The sequence below is a fragment of the Cyrtonyx montezumae genome, unplaced genomic scaffold, assembly GCF_038088225.1.
Source record: "Cyrtonyx montezumae isolate F1298 unplaced genomic scaffold, pur_monq_1.0 scaffold_10, whole genome shotgun sequence".
Taxonomy (NCBI): domain Eukaryota; kingdom Metazoa; phylum Chordata; class Aves; order Galliformes; family Odontophoridae; genus Cyrtonyx; species Cyrtonyx montezumae.
This window is the reverse complement of record NW_027071826.1, coordinates 18501874-18520087: the sequence shown is the minus strand read 5'-3', so window position 1 is coordinate 18520087 and position 18214 is coordinate 18501874. Positions and strand designations below refer to the sequence as shown.

General features: G+C 33.4%; 1 protein-coding gene across 2 annotated transcripts in view; it reads right to left on the bottom strand.

The window, feature by feature from the left end:
* Nucleotides 1-18214, bottom strand: part of CEP128 (centrosomal protein 128) — a 93591-nt gene that overhangs the window by 24240 nt on the left and 51137 nt on the right. Inside the window, exon 19 of one of the 2 annotated variants that reach the window (XM_065751744.1) lies at nt 985-1034. In XM_065751744.1, the coding sequence (XP_065607816.1) occupies nt 985-1034 (50 nt within the window). Of the gene's footprint in view, nt 1-984; nt 1035-12838; nt 12905-18214 lie in introns of those variants that run through there. The other variant, XM_065751751.1, reaches the window with a different exon arrangement.

Below are 18214 nucleotides of genomic sequence, written 5' to 3'. Positions count from 1 at the left end.
TATATTTATTATATGAGCAGAGTCAGCATACCTTCAAACTCCTATGGTCAAAACTCAGGTCAATGCATGACTTCATTTTCCTTAACAGTCATTTGGTTTCCTCATAAACACTCTGTTCCCGCTACACTTACAGAATCCTCCTCTACTGATACATTGTTCATGTTGTATATAAGCTTTCTTATACTCATAGGGGGCATTGCATGCTGCAAATTCTTTGTTATTCTTTTTTCTTCCTTATGCATTCTGAAGAAAACATGTATCACCCTTTCAACTTCCCAATTCTCACTACTGAGACATTCCAGTTTGGTTTTGCATTCCTAGACATTTTCATTTCAAAAGGAGTATATGTTTTCTTTGACTGTAATGCTTAAATACTGTTCCAGAGCTGACCCTAGGCTAACTCTAACTGTGCAAGCACAAATGTAAAGGAAATGTTACAGATGCTATACAATGAGAATTTAATATATTGTATCAAGCTCTAGCGTATATCAACCCATCTTTTCTTTCTCATAAAGGTAACGATGAACACTGAATATTTCAAAGGTTTAAAACACTTACTTCAAATCTTTTACTTTCTGTTTTATCTGGAGATACAGAAGAAAGCAGCATACTCAGAATCTAGCTCAACCAATGAAGTAGAATTTAAAGCGTATCTACAATTCTGTATGCAGAACTGCACTACAACTATTTCCATCCCGTTTCAGTGAAGCCAGAAGTAAGAACAACTTCAGTATATGCTGTGATATAAAAAGAACCATTCTTTTTACAGAAAGAATAGATTTACTGATTAATTGGAGAGTACTAAGTACATTAACCTCCTCTAAGATGCAACTTAAATGTGGGGAGGAACTCAACTGTGAGCCTTATTAGCTGGTCTGTGTTTGGTTGCATATATTTCCCATGCTGAATTTAAGATACAAGATACAGCTTATTAATTTCAAGGGCAATGAAAAATGTAGCTACTTAATTATATAAAAGACATACCTGGAGAGCTCCCATTTCTTCCTCTCTTCTGAGCAACTTCTCTAGTAGCTCTGTAAAATAAAAAAACAGAGCCCGTAAATTCACTTTCTTGTCTTACAGCCTGACAGAAAAAGTGAGGTATTTTGTTCTGTACAACATTCCTTTTAACCTGATTATACTAATTGATGAAGTGTATCAGTGATATAGTTATTTCCAAGCATGGGCTGCTGGGAGCACTAATAAACATTCAAAAGATGGTAGTTTGATTAAGTAATTACCAGACTTACTTCCCTATAGTTAAATCAATCTTTTAATATTTAGAGATTTGAATTTTAAAAGTGAAGAAATTCACTCTGAAGAATCCTGAATCCATGTTTTCTTCAGCATCCAACAACACAAAATAGAATCACAGAATCATAGGGGTTGGAAGGGACCACAAGAGATCGAGCCCAACCCCCCTGCCAAAGCAGGTTTCCTACACCAGGTAACTGAATAGCTAACTGAAATTGCATGTATATACGTAGGAAGCAAAGACTGCCAATAAAAGCACATAGTTTAGTTATCGGAGTTAAGCTCAATAATAGCTACTTAAAAATTATGCTTTTCTGTACAGAGATTCAACTTCCACATGAACATAAATTACTGTAACTAAATATACTGCTACCAACATCAGTTAGTGACAGAACGTGGGTTTGGAAAGTGGCAGCCTTGTATTTCCTTGAGTATATTTCCATACTGTAACTGAGTTTGTAAAAATTAGTATTGTAATACTAGCTTAAAAAAAAAAAAGAAGAAAAGGAATATATCTGTGCAAAAGGTGTGTGAGATAGAGGATTCCTCCCTGTATTCCATCCGGACAAAAAAAGATTCATACACTCAACTTTGCTTTATTTTAATTATAGTGCATCATTTGACATTTCATCATGATGACATTATTGTTCTAAGCAAAGAGGATGCTACTACAAGGTTCTTTTCAAAGAAGTTTTAGAAAAGGTAAACTGAAGTAACTTTTGTTAATGATGTCTGGATTTGAAAGGTCTCTATCTGTAATTAGCTATCTCCAGAACTAATTCCCTATACTGAATCACCGCGTAAACAGTCTGTCCCACAGAATACTTCATAAAACTCTGCATCAGAAGAGCTGATGGGTATTAAAGTGATGTAATTTACCTGATAATATATTCCCACTTAATAGAGTTGCCCTTTATGGCTATATAATTAACAAGTTTTCTATCAAAATTCATTATTCCATTAATGTCTCATCTAAGAAAACAAAGCTAAAGCATGAAATAGATATTAAAGCAGCATATATCTAAAAGCTTTGCAAAAGTCACTTAAAAATGCACTAGACTTGAACATTCTTCTAAACATGCCTACTCTTAATGACAAAATATTTTTGCCTACTTGACCTCAGAAGTTCTGTTGATTTACAAATTGTAAATTCTGACATTATACCACAGGTTTCAATTGATACAATCAAAATTCCAGGAAATGCCAAAGTTATGATTTAAAATATTCCATAACAATGACCACCTTTCACAATCTGTCTGATACCAAAACATAACTTTGCAGAATTTTACAAATATTAAAATAGACAGTATAAATATATTCTATAATAAATTAAGATCTGTTGTTATTCAGAACTTAGTCTAAAATGTAAAATAAATAAATAAATAAATAAATAAATAAATAAATAAATAAATAAATAAATAAATAAAGTAGTTCGCCTCTTTTACCTCTATACTGGGAGCAAGAAGCTGGAAAACAACATATTTACTCTCTGCAATCTGGAGCAACATCCTGATAATTTGAATTAAAAATCATGAGGTATATTTTGGAAAGATGCCAAACAAATTATAACTTTCTATCTGCCAATTCACAACCTGTCTCACCAAAGAAGACACAAATACAGATGTGTACACAGAATTAGTTCTTCTAATAGTCACAAGCATCTAGCTGTAGAGTCAAAAGACTCTAAAACATGTAAGACTTGTTTACTCTCAAGTTGGCATTTGCACTTCAATTCAGTTCCTCAGACACAGCTAAGATACTGTAAGTTAAGTAAGATACTCCCTACTCTCTGCAAAAACTACGGATTACACAGCTGTGTAGAAGCTGTATAGAAATTCATATAGCACTAAAGAACATCTGCCTGTGAGCCACTGTGGTTGGAAGAATAGCTTCCTAAGCCCCACCAGACTTGGACTGACTATAATGGGAGTTCAGTCAAGCAGCCATCTTCATTTAGATAGTAATTTCAAAATGAATCTCACCACTAATTTCTCTGAGTAAAATTTATCTCTGATGTAATAATAATAGCAACATATATATTGCATATTGGGAATTTGATTTGCTGTGTTAGTTCAACCACCTGTGAAATGGAAAGTATGTAATTAGCTACCTAATGAAACCATAATTTTAATTGAAAAATAAAAACTTTCCAAATACAACGTTAAGCATTTTTAACAAGCTGCATATTTAAAAGAAACAGACTTCAACATTAGCTGAGCCAATCAGTGAGGAAGGCCATTATGCAAGCTTTGCACAACTGTGTTACAGTACTCAAAGGAAGGGCAATCTCAATACTTCTATAACGTGGCATTAGAACAAGGAATCAAGGTTATTGCAAGAAAAAAACAGCAGTTCGTAGAATAGCATCTACACACATTTTTGTTCCATCAAACTAAAATGAGGTCTTCCACAAAACACAAGTCAGTAATTTGTTATACAATAAAAAAAAAAAAAAAGCTTTATTATGTCCCCAGATTTGCAATCTTGGAAATTTGTACATTTCACAAACTTATGGACAAGCTCTTGAGAAATGACTTAATTAGATACCTTTAAAAATCGCTTTTATCAAAACTTGCAGTAGATTTATTTCAAGATTTTCTAATCATTTTGTCTTCAAATACACATCCTGTGGATTTCAATCATCATTCAGATACAGTGCCCAGGGAGCTGCTGAACAGATACTGCAACATTCCTGCAGGTGCACAAGGCAGTCAAGCAGATTTCCATCAAGCGTGAGTGAATTTTCAAGCACCTGCATAAACCGGTTTCTTTCAACTAAGAATTACATTGAGTATACCTACACAACAAAGGTTAATCATATATTATGCCATTTACAAGGCTGTCCCTTCACGTAATGATTCTTACATTAAGATTCTATACTTTTTTTTTTTTTTTTTTTTTTTTTTTACTGGGGGGGGAATTAAGATGTTTCTAAGTGAATTATTTTAAGCAAAATTTTGCACAATATTTGTATGTTTATCTCTTGTCCAGACTGACCTGCAGTTTTTTGCCCTGTACCTGTGTTAACATGGTTGTGGTCGAAAGGCTTCAGAGTATCCTGATACAGGTCCAGGAACACTGGATAATAGATGGTGGTTCAGTGAGTCTGGACATTTGTGCAGTCAAGCTGGACACTATAAATCATCCTGGCACTAAATTCAACTGAGACATAAAAGAGAATTGAGACTCGCTGCGAATGACTAATTGAAATAGCACATGTAAGATACTAAGGGAATTGCTATTAAAAGAGAACATCAACTAAAAAGAACTCTACAGAAATATGTATTTATTGGAAACTTAGCTTTCGCTAGTAAAGAACAAGGCCCATAAATTAAAAGCATTCCATAATGTGATTGCATAATACTAAGTGAGATATTCTTTTAAATGGGAAACTGTTATCACTTGAATATAAATATAGTACTTATAAAACATAAAGTCTTGCTATTCTGCTAGTTCATCCCCATCACATTCATAGGTTTGATATAAATTCAAATAATAAATATAAGTACAATTAAAAGAAACAGAACGAAAATGAAATATCACACTCCTATACTAGATTCTCCACATGTCATGACTATAATTCTTTCACCTATCATACACTTTCCCCTTTTTTTTAGTATTTAGGCTGTGTGGTCTTCAGGTCCTAAATTATTATAGCACATCTGCAGTACACATAACAGTAATAATAAATGACAAATAGAATTTACAAGATTTTTAATCACCTTTCCAACTGCACACTGTTCTTGAACATTGAGATTTTATTTTGATGCAAAAATTCTGTATTTAATTCCATCATCACAAATTTAAAAAAAATATGGGACTGGTGAACAAAAAATTAGTGATTTTTTTTTTAACTTGTGAATGAAGATAAAGCAGGGAGAAACTTCAACATTTATTTTCTTTGGAATTATATTCAGAAGGTTAGTAGTAGTCTTGGCCAAACTCATGATTGTTTTTTTTAATCTGCAGCTCTACTAAATTTAAAAAGTATCAATTGAATTTTAATACTTGTTACAGTTTTCTAGCACATGTGCAAATGGTTATATTACTACTGATCACAGTATGCGGACTTTAAATTCAGATACCACCACTGCAATGACTGCAGTGCTCATAATCAGCATGGATGGATTGACTGTTTATCTGTACCTAAATCAACAGCATCCTCATAACCATGGATTAGCGGTATAAAAAAATAAAGTGGGAGTCACTTTTGCTAAATTCTGTGCCATAATAAATTCTAGTAAAGTATTAGCTGTTGTAGTCCATAGAAATAGAGAATTTGGAAAGGAATATAAATGACAGAAAATGTGGTGGCTATTTTTTTTTTTTTATGAATTCATATTTCAGTATACACTATTTTTGCTATGGAACATGAAAGTTTCTTAAATCTACAACGCTGTGTTTGTTTACATGAACCAGAAGAAATACCCACAATCAGAACAGAGAAAGGAAAAAAGGCATCTGAAGTTGAGAGACAAGTTCAGATTCCATATAAAAGAGACTTATTGCTATGCAGGAAACTGAACGTACTGTGCTTTCCTTCTACTCCCTGAGGCTTAGGGAGGTTTGGTACTTTTTTTATTTATTTTTTTTTTTAATGCAGCTTTGCCATGTTCACATCTCCAGTGCTGGCCTGCCCTGTATTTCCTTATTTGTACAAAAAATTCTTCTCAGTGCTCATAGGAGTTATTCTCATTACTTCTAACCTCTCTGCACCTGCCATTTTCTGAACTATTACAGTGTTCAACTTAGAATTCACAAGTGTAAGTAAAGAATGCTTACAGAATCTCTACGCATTACAGAATAGGTAGCGAAGATCTCTCATGTTGTAAGCAAAGTCCATAGTACCTGTTTGCTAGAGTTTATATTTTTCACATACACATTTTCAATACACAGAATATTACGGGGAATTGTTGTTAACGTTTTGATATGCCAAATATGGTTGTCCTGAAATGCTCAAGTTAAGGATGCAAAATTGATAGAATAAAGCAAGAAAAATCAATACTGCTGCTGCCCATGTCTTTCCCTCTCATAGGAGCCTTAACTTAGGACATTGTCCTGTGCAGCTGCACTTCAACACTTAACACAAAATCCAAACCTCAAACAATTCATTTTACACTTTCAAAAAAGATAGCTTTCTTCATGGGAAAGAATTCTTAGCATCATTAAGTATATTCACCTTGCTTATTACCAAGGATACATGTCCCCAACAGAACACACATTAATACATATATTTGAAAAGAAACACTCGATTTCAAGTTGCAATGTTTTTTACTTTGGATCTTTACTGAAATGCATATCAAAATATAACTCCAACTCTTTCCTTTCACTCTCCTTACAAATGTTTTTGCAATTGCATACAATACATAATTTTTATAATTCTCTCCTGAATGCAGAAACATTTCCTGTCTGATGATGAATAAAACCTCCTTGAAGTACATAGAAAGAAACAGAAACTTAATTTGTTTTCATTCACCAAGTGCAAACACGAAAAGATAATTTGTCATTTCTTGGTTTAGAAAATTATGCTGATACATTTATGGCCATAGCAGCTACATAAAAATTTATGGTATGGCATATATAAATGACAAAACAGGAAATTGAATGCCACTTTTTTTAGTGAGTTCTCTGACTTAATATCCTAGGTTTTTCTTTCTCTGATGTTTATTATCTCAAACATACTTATGCATATCAGCAAATTTCCTTTTGGCTACATTTGAAAGGCAGCTGCATATTTTAATATGAAAAAATGCACAGAACTGATGTTGGATCTAACAGCTAAGGGCAAGTCAAATAAAGGTAACGAGTTTTCTGACGCAGCTAGCACAACTCACTTGAATTGCAGGAACTGGGCAAACTGAAGAAGGCAAACAGATGCCACACAGAAAGGTTTTCTAGCTGATGACACTTGTTATTTGAGATGAGTAAATGATGGGAGCTTAGAAAAGCATTTCTTCAGTGATCTGTATGAAGACCAAACAAGTCCTTCACAACATTTTCAGCAAAGGACAGCAGGTAAGATACAGAGCCAAAGTTATTGATCCGAACATTAAATTTCCCTACTCATCTCAGAAAAATGGAAACATTTTAGCTTCCTGGCAATTTAATAAGCAGTTAATTAGAGCAAAAAGTTATAGCTTTATGAGACTCTGTCCTTGATAAATACTGAAATAAAGGCATTCATTCTACTTGGTGGGTCAATGTTATCACTACATCCCAAAGACCTTCTAAGAAAACATTTACTTCAACCAACACACACAGAAGTCACTGTTCCACCAAGAAAGAGAACTTTGCAAAATTCACAGTTCTTTCTTTGAAATTAAACAGCCATTAGCAAACACAGTTAATGCAACAAGCAGTTACACAGCAGCTTATCTCCCTACACATGCTTTAGAGAAAGAAGCTGTAAACTGGCAATTAGAGAGAAAGTCTTAACAGTAACCTTCAATAATTCCTAAGTTCTCAGCTCTAGCTTGGCTTTAATGCTTCTCTTTGCTCAGACAATCCTGTCGTTACACTGCTACATGGAAACTGATGAGACCATTTCAACTGACAGTGAATACTTTTTATCTAAATCCTATTTCGAAAATTCTAAATGGAACAAAGTATTATTCCCTCCATGCAATCATAAGAAAAATGCTACACTACAAAATTTTAGTAAACTTTTCAGAGAAAAGCATTTAATAAACAGATTTGATTGAAAAATATATGCTGCTGGGTTTTTTTTTTGTTTGTTTGCTTGTTTGTTTTCAGAGTGAAAAGGTAAGTGGTTACTCCTTTCAGAATGGAGATTATATGGAAAAATAAGTACTAGTATGAACAGTATAAAGTTAGAGTAAAATTATTTTCTCACAGACAGACATGGCAAATATTACAAGAATTACAAGAGCTGCAAAATGGCTGTGTTTATTAAATAATTGTTTATTTCATTCTCCCAATGCTTTGTAATTTCTACAGGGAGAGATGTCTCTTCAACAGTCCTGAAAAGCATCAGCTCAATAAGCTAGGAAAAAAAAAGTCTCTTCTTTGTCCAAAACAAAGATGACATGAAGCTATGCAATGCAAAATTCCTCCAAGCTCTGTCACATAGGTCAGGACTTGACAGAAGAAAATGAAATCCAGCATCTAAAAAGCCTAAGTCATTTGTCAAATTAAATAGACTCCTTGTAAAAGTAGAAACTAGTATTATTCTTTAAGAACTGAATAGGAAAAAAAGTAGATCACCAAACAACTGTAAGATCATGACAGAATCCACTTCCTTCCTTAGACTGATCTGGGCAGTTGGAGATCATATTGCCTTTTTCTATTTTCTCCTTTTGATAAAATATAATTCCTCCTCTTAATAATTATGACAAAACTTTCTTTACAGAAAAAATACTATGTTTCAACCGAAATTATCTTTTTTTTCTACCCACAATTCACAGATGTGAAGCAAAATTCAGCTTCTGTTGCTTGTAAACAGTAAAGTTGACTGCCACTGATACTGACTCCTTGACAATGTCCTGTGTCAAAATGGAGATAAGAAAAACATTCTTAACTCATCTTCCTTGCAAGTCACAGCATCTTTTAATTCAGTAGCGAGATGCAAAATACAATGCTGAAGAAAGATTTTGAAAGGCATAACAAAAAGTCCTGAAGAAGAAATGCTACTACTCTTAATAGCATACATCATTACTGAGGGACAAAGGCTTGTGCAGAAGGGAAAATTTTGGTTGCGTTTTTTACAACAGTAATATTTTCAGATTCGGATTCTGAAATTAGTTTTAGAAGTGGCAAATTTATAATCTTTGTATTAAACTCGAGATTATAGTAAGTTAATTCTGTCCTATCAGCTCTACTCTAATGAAAAATGCGCTCCATGGATTCTAAGTACGTTGCACTCAAAATATTTTCATCTAGGAATTCAATACATGGCGGTTATACTTTGCAAGTAGAAATGTCTCTCCCTCTGTACACCTAAACATTCTTTTCAGAAGATACTATCCAGAGAGCTTCAGAATAACCAAGACAGTAGCATTTAATGGGCAAGAAGTCTGATTAAAATCAGAGCGATAAACTCATTTTGGTTGATTAAGTACATACAATAGATATTCTGATAAAGTACGTAGATATGCATGAAGTACATAAATCTTCCAGAGTATTTTTTTCATTTTTTAATCTTTCTGTATCTCAGTTTGCTAGTAATACATAAAACAAACACATGTACATAAAAATCTACTTAGAAGTGTAAGAATTGCGAAACCGCGATTAGCATGATTAAAATTTTTTGATGTTAAGTTTTCTCTACTGAACAGAGATTTACAAACTGGCATTATGTAATGGTGACCATAATGGTTGATCTGCAATACAGAAGTTCTTATTTAAATTGAAAAGCAGGTCTAATATTAAGAAATAAGACTGAGAAATAGGTGACAACTTTACCCTTATTTCTTTTTCTTATATAGCCAAGAGCAAGTATGTTATCTTTATCACTCAGATGTGTCTGTTACAGAGTAACAGAGTTATTTGGAAAGAAACACTTCATAGACTACTGTTATCTCACTGATAGCACATGAATTATACAATTAATTTGTTTGCCTTGCTTGGCTCAAAAGCTGAAATCCATAAAATTGCTTTTCTTAAAAGTTTAAATGTCTTATAGATTTGGTAAAGTGCAGTTCCTGTTTTGTGAAAAATAAAAACAAGGAGACTCAGTCAAAACAATAACAGAAATAAAAGCTGAATTTCAGATACATCCAGGTATTGCCTTGAAGATATTAATAAGAGTGATATGATCATTAAACTGATTGGAGCATAGTACTCTGTCATATTTAAAACATCAGCTAGAAAACAATTCAAATAACTATTTAATTTAATCTTCATATATACATTAAAAAAATGCTTGTTCTCCCCTTTTTTAAAAGATTCATTTAGGCATCTATTCTGTAATTAAAATGATTTTCTTGTTTACATTCAACATTAAGAGTAAGCTTTACTGGTGAATAAAGCTCTATTCAAAGGGAAATTATGACACTAAAATAGAACTGAAACTTGAGTTCTCCAAGTACATTACACCATTAACATTAACTTTGGGGAATAAAGAGTTTTAAAGAGAATGTCAGCTAAAACTTACAAAAGATTTTGAACCAATCAGTGAGGTACACTGAAATACATAGTCTAACATAGGCTGACAAATCTGAGACACAAACATAAATTAATTCTAACTTAAGAATATGTATTTAATATAACGTGCTGAATAAGGTTTAAAATGCTGTAACAAGCAAAAGCTTTGCTATATTGAAGCTCCTAGGTGGTCACGGTCATGATTTCTGCTCAAATTCCAACATGCATGTCTTTTAGCTGAAAACAACTTTGTCAGTTACAACTGGTGGAAGATCATTGAGCCCTTGGTTCAGTTTAATTTCCTGGAAGACTGCATAGTATCTAATAAAATAAGCATCATATATTAATGAGTTTCCTGGGAATGTTACTTCTACCTAATGAAGACTGAATGTTAGTTTGTTTGTTTCTTATACATGATATTTATTACATTGTTTCTTCAGTGTGGAAACACACACAACCTGAAAGCTTGATAAAGACTTTTAGAATAAGTTAGAGAGTTCTAATAAAACTGCACCACTGCTTCTATGACTAATTACCATGTGGTGTTAATGCAGCATTACTGTATCACTGTGATTACACACATTACTATCACCAACTGGAGTTGAAAAAAAACCCAAAACTTAATTCATATACATTAAATCCCTCAAGTTACTTTTGCTTAATTTAATTTAGCTTCCAGTATACATAGATAAATCAAGAGGTAAAATTAATAATGTCAGAATTTTAATATTAATCATCATTATGTACTCAGCAATTTACTGTTTAAAAGGACACAGTAATTTTAGTCTATAAATCTGTACATGAGTTTCAAAAAAGCATTTAAAGTATGTCATTGAGAAATAATATATACTATATGTATATATATATATATATATATACACACACACACTCAATCAAAGGAATTCTTAAAATATCTCAGCTATAATTTCATCCTACCTCTTACCCTCACTTTCTCACAGTGGCAGCCATATTTTTATGATTGCATAAAAACATAATGGCAATTAAAAAAAGTTTCCTAAAATACTAAACAATTACTGCAGTGAGTGCCCAGACTGCTATTTCCAATTTTTCATTAAAAAAACAAACAAACAAAAACAAACAAACAAAACAACAAAAAACAACAAAAAACAAAACTGCAGAGTAAGACTTCCAAATGGCTTAGGCTTACTTCCATTCCTCCAAGACTCTGAATGCAGGTTCATTTTGGCAGTTTAAAAAAAGTCCTTCTCCCATAAAATTAAATCAAACAAAATAACTAAAAACATTATTTAAAGAACAAGAACATTACTAAGAAAAAAATAATTTCTTGAATAGTAATTATGTTTCAACTTAATGTGCTTAAAGATTACTATTAAAAATAAACATTTTATAGAGTTTATCTGAAACCATACAGATTCTCTCCATTAAGAATGCTTAAAAAGATTTTCTATATTAGATGATACCACTCGCTAGTCAATAGTGGACTAAAATACTTTGTGATGTTTCTTTTTGCTATATAAAGGATAATGTTGTTATACAAGGACAATATGAGATAATAAGTGGAAAAAAAAATAGAACAATTGGGAAAGAAAGAAACAAGGATGAAAAGGCAGAAGAGGGTAAAAAGGTACATTTAAAATAGTTAAAGCACTTCACTATTAAAAATTGTAGTTCATAGGAGAAAGTTTTAAAAGTTTTTTTTGCTATTCAGTATTCTACTTTTACACAGTTTGAGATTGTTCATTGTCAATGCATTTGCACTGGATTGCATTATCTCTGTATTTTGAACTGTTCAGATATTCTGCTTTAGTGTTCCTAGCTTAAAAAAAAAAATATCGCACTTACTGACTTCAAAGAAGCATCATAATAATTTGGAGCAGAACATTTTGCCAAAATGAAGTTTCATATACATTTTGAGCCTACTTTAACGTAACAGCCTCTTTGAATCTCCATCTCCCACAATAGTTAAATCAAAAACCATCCTAGATAGACATAACTATATACATATATAAATCCTCAAGCATTAAAATGGACACCTTACTTCAGAGTCTATTTATTTAACAGAATCATAGGATGATAGGATGGTTTTGGTTGGAAGTGACCTTTAAGATCATGTAGTTCCAACCCCCCTTGCAGGTTGAACCTATAAGCAGGGACACCTCTTTCTAGGCCAGGTTGCTCACTGTCCCATCTAGCTTGGCCTTAAATGCTTACAGGCAGGGGGCATTCAGATCCTCACTGGGCAACCTGTTCCAGTGTCCCACCACCCTTACAGTAAAGATTTTCTTCATGAAATCTAGTCTAAATCTACCTTCTTCCAGTTTAAAACCATTTCCCCTCGTTGTTTCACTACACGGCCTTATAAAAAGTCCCATGCCAGCTTTCCTGAAGGTCCCCTTCAAGTAATGGAAGGCAACCATAAGATCCCCCTGGAGCCTTCTTTTCCAGGCCAAAGAGTCCCAGCTTTCTCAGCCTGTCCTCATAGGGGAGATGCTCCAGCCCCCTGATTGTCTTCATGGCCCTTCTCTGGACCTGCTCCAAAATCTCCATGCAAGTTCATAAACTTGAACTGATCAAAAAATCAGACACAGCAGTATAAGGTCTCTATATTAGAGTAATGCACCAGTTCTTCTTACATCACTACTGCTACACTAACATTGCTTTATAGAAAAGAGGACGCAGCTTTGCCAAACACAGCAGGCCTCATTTTGCTAAACATTTCTTTATCAAGTATCTATGTCTTTACCAAGTAGCTGAGAAATCTCCTGAAAGAATTAGGAAACCTCTAGAAGAATAACAAAAGGTTTGTTTTATTTTTACTTACTTCGTCTCTAACTTCTATATATTTCAATATATGCCAAGAAAATTTTTCTTGGAAGGGCTGTTCCAGAATTGCTTTATAACAATTCCCCTGCACTCATACCCATATACATGAGCCCCAACATACCACGAAAATAGTACTATTTTATGAAAGAAGCTACATATTTAAGCATGTAATATCTGCTACCTAAAATTACATCTGCTATCACTTAACAATTTCAGATAAACAGTTATGCCAACATCACATTACCTATAACATTTTAAAGTGAAGTAGGGAATAATAGAAAAAGATTGCCTTTTCTTTTAATCACCAACTTTAACAACATGACATCTACAGGATTTGCTGCCTTCAGAACTAAATTCAAGATTTTAAGTACTCTAGCGCACACTGACAAATATGACCAAAGCTACTGAAATCTCAGAAAAGAAGAAAAAATCACAAGAGGACAGAGAGATAAATAGCACCAGGGTCTGAAATCTGCAGTCAGTTCTATTTACCAAGTAAACATATATATGCAATTTTTAAACGAAACAGAACATCTTGTAAGATAATAGCTCCCAAACAGTTGAAACTATTAATCTGAGCTAAGGCTAGCAAAATACATTGCTAAAACACTCATAATCAGGAATTAATAATTCAAAACACACAAAATGAAAAAAAAACCTATAATTTATGCACACACTTCAGAAGGAATGAATGAACATGAAGATTTAAAAGGTTTGGGTCCAATTTCCAAAATTCTGCTATTCTGCTTTTGATGAACAGGCAGAACTGATACTTACTTTTGATTAAATCAACTTTAACTTAAGCAGATCTAAGTCTGTAAGACCAACTAGTGCTCCCAGGCTCAAATATTAACTTCCACCAATTTGACAGTTCTATAGAAATTCATAAAGTGGAGTCAAAAGCCTAAAAATCAAGAAAAGCCCTTGGTATTCATAGGATTGCAGAATATTCCAAATTGGAAGGGACACAAAAGGATCAAAAAGTCCAACTCCCAGCTCTACACAGGTCTAACCAAAAATTGGATCATATGCCTGAGAGCTTTGTCCAGACACTTCCTGAACTTTGGCAAACTCAGCACCAAGAACACTTACCTAGGAAAGCTGTTTCAAGGGGCTGACCATTCTCTTGGTGAAGAACTTTTCTGATATCCAACTTGAACATCCCCTGTCACAATTTCATGCCATTCCCTCAAGTTCTATCACTGGTCACAAGAGAGAGATCAGTGCCTGTCCCTCAGCTCTCCCTCATTTTACAAATGCAAAGAAGGGAAAAGACAAAAGACTATGGACTCAGAACACTTTTAACAGAAAATAACAGAGAGCTGTCTTAACAATTAGAGTAAACTCAGTCTTCATTCATTTACTTTACTCCTGCATCTGGGCTCAACTAATAAATCATTACTGATCATCTTTGCGTTCTTTAAGTGTGAATTATTCCATTATTTTAAGTAACAAAAGCCAATCAACATCCTCTTCTCCATTTGGATTCTCTAACCATTGCTTTCTCCTTACAGTTTAACATCTTTTCTATGGTATTAGTAATGTTCTCCTTTTCCTCTGCAAAAACAGCTTTTCCAATTTTCTTTTCCAAGTCACTTACATTTACAAGTTTACACTCTATTAGTTGCATCACAGTTAAAAACAGGAATTTTTGTAAGGGTATTTGAATTTTAAATAGCCATACTTTGTCTTGGAATATATTTAAAGGAAAAAACCACTTTCTAAACATTTAAATACATCACTTCATGAATCATGTTCTTGGATCTCACATTAACAGACATGTATTATTTCTTTACCTTCTACCAACTTAAAATAATTGATTTGCTGAATGAAAGTCATTCATCCAAATTAAAACAGAAACAGACTATGATGACAAGACTTTGAAGAATGTAAATTAAATTCACATGGAGATGGTAAGTCCATTGTTCTTGCATACACTGTCACACGCACTATTATTAAAAATCAATGGCACAGTGATTCAAATTCAAAAATTGATATAAATAATGGTAAAAATAAGCAATAAATGTAATGCCCTTCTTGGGCATGAGGTAGAAGAAAGTAAGTGATAATCCACTTCCTCTATGTACCAAAAAATTTACTAGGACTCCAAATTTTATTATCCCATTATTAGCTTTTCATGCTAAGCTCACTGATAGCAAATAGTGAATCCACAAACCAACATCTTCAAAAGGAGGACTGCCTAACCAACCCTTTCATCAACTACCCATCCATCCCTCAGAGTAGCAAATTCCCTAGTCTATTTTATTTAATAATTTCCTACAAAGGTAAGTGTAATACAAGCTGTCATCGGCTAAAAATATTGGTTAGCAAGTAACCACCAGCTGCCTCATCAAAGGAAAGAAATACCAGGAAGCTGATCTCAGTTTACCTGTGGTAAATCTCTGTTGCATTTTAATTCCATATTTCTAATTATTCAGTCTATGTTTGTTCTAAAGCATTGAATACTATTAAAAGTGGAGGAGCTGCTAGTGGAAAGCCTGTGACACTACAGCAGCTAAAACTACATAAATACATTGCTACTAGGCAAAACCATACCTTAATCTGTATTTATGATGCTCACTGCCTATTAAACCTAATCCAATTGTAATATGACTAACTAAATAAAATTTGCAGCTATGCAATGAACCTAATTATACATGAACCTAATTAATTGGCTTTGTAAATGGAAATTCCTGCTTCCCCCAACACAGACTTTGTGAAATTGTCCTGGAACTACATAACAAAACAAACAAACCACAAAACCAAAGTTTAAGAACTTCAGAAACATCTTGGACAATCTGGAATCAAATTATATCTCAAGAAAACAAGTGTCAAGAATCAATAAAATCTTCTATTTACCTAAAGGCAGTCTTGGTTATTTCTATAGAAGCAAAATAACCAAACTTCATTAAAAGTTGTAAAAATCAAAATCTTCATTAAAAATTCATAAAAATTATAAAACTTCATTATCTTTAAACGTATTAAAAAATAATAATCTTCTAGGAACACTTTTAAATGAAGATTGCAATGGCGATGCTTTGGTAAAATCCATCAAAGCAGCCAAAGCAAGTTAGTTCACCTGATCTCTTCTCAATTTGGATTGTGCATATTTGTAAGGAACAAATAAATGCTCCCTATGAATGGAAAGCCTAAGATTACATACTATCTTTTGTGCTTATTGAATAGCATTAATTTTAACTTCTCGTCAGTTTAATATTTACTTAAAGCTTAGCTTATAACTTGAAATTAAAATGCAGGATATAAATTTTTGAGAAAACCTCAAGAAAATATATTTAGTTTTAAATTCTGTTGTATAAGGTTTGCTTTATTTTACTATTCTAAATGTCTTAAATTAAAAATGACAATAAGGCCTGAGGGAGATCATCTTAGCAGACAATTACTGAAAGAACACTAGAACAGTAGTAATATTATATCAGGTCTTGGAAATACCACTTTAATGAAATGAAGGACAACAATGGAAACATTCGAGCCTGAAAGATCAAAAGTATGTTCTCTATCAATGTTCTCTGTAAGCGGAGGTGGAAAATCCTGTCAGGATCTTACTGCTCCTGTAAAGAAAATAATCTGTCTTGTTCTACAAAACGTTTACATAAATACTTTGCTTTTATTTGTTACTGTTACTGTTGTTTTGCTATTGTTTTTTGAAATATTGAAACAAAAATAAAACATTTTTAACAATAATTAGACAGCCACCAGAAGCTGTAAATAAACTCACTTAAAAAGTTCACTCTGATGTGAATCTACATCAAATCTAAATACAAAATGACTAAACAAAATATAGTATTTTTGAATTGGATTGCCATTATCAATAATGAGTTCTGGATGAAGGTCACAACAAAGTTTTAAAAGAAAGAATATGAAAAAAGAATCTTTTTCAGTATGGAAATTCTGATCCCAAAAACCTGTGTCAATCAGCCTGTTTTCTAAGTGATCATTTATTCGCATTAGCTTCTCCATTTGCATTCTTTATTCTTTTATGGAGACCATCTCTTTTTTTCTTAATCAGTTTCCTCCTAGCTCTACTTGTAAGATACCCAGCTATCTACATTATTCTGATGCGTTCAGAGACTTGCTTGTCTGCTGGGATAGTACCTTAGAAAGAGAGAGTGAGTATACACACTAGAGAATTACTGTTCTCAAAATGTTCAGTGCAGGCTTTGAGATAAAGAAAGCAACAAAGCTGGTGAGGGTTCTGTAGCACAGGTCTTATGAGGAATGGCTGAGGGAATTGGGATTGTTTAATCTGGAGGAAGCTCAACTTTACTGCTCTCTACAACTACCTGAAAAGAGGTTGAGGTGAGGTGGGCTTTAGCCTCCTCTCATGTTCTAACTAGCAATAGGACTAGAGGGAATGGCCTCAAGACGAGCCAGGGGAGATTCAGGTTGGATTTTAGGAAAAACTTCTTTGAATGGGTGGTCAGGCACTGGAATGGGCTGCCCTGGGAGGTCAAATGAGTCACTGTTACTGGAGGTGTTCGAGGAATGCTTTGATGTTGCACTAAGGGACGTGGTTTAGGTGGGGAAATATTGGTAGTAGGTGTATGGTTGGGCTGGATGATCTTGGAGGTCTTTTCCAACCTTGGTAATTCTGTAACAACACAAAGCCTTAGTGGTTGGAATTCATTTCTTCATAAGAGATACACATCCTGACTTCTTCCTATACAAACACTTCAATTCCTTTGATACCACAGTCTCAGCATCAACTATATTACACCTTTTACTTGAGCATTATGCTTTTAGACAATGTTATCTAGGAAAAGAAAATTATCACCAGTTATTACTGGAATCATAGAATCACTGAGGTTGGAAAAGACCACTAAGATCATCTAGTCCAAACATCAATTCATCATTGCTAAACCAAGTCTTTAAGTGCCACACCGACATGTTTCTTGAAAAACTTCCAAGGGATAGTCACTCCATCACTTTCCTGGGAAGCCTGTTCCAATTCTTTACCATTCTTTCTGAGAAGAAACTTCTCCTAATATCCAACCTAAATCTCCCCTAGAACAACTTATAGCCATTATCTCTCATG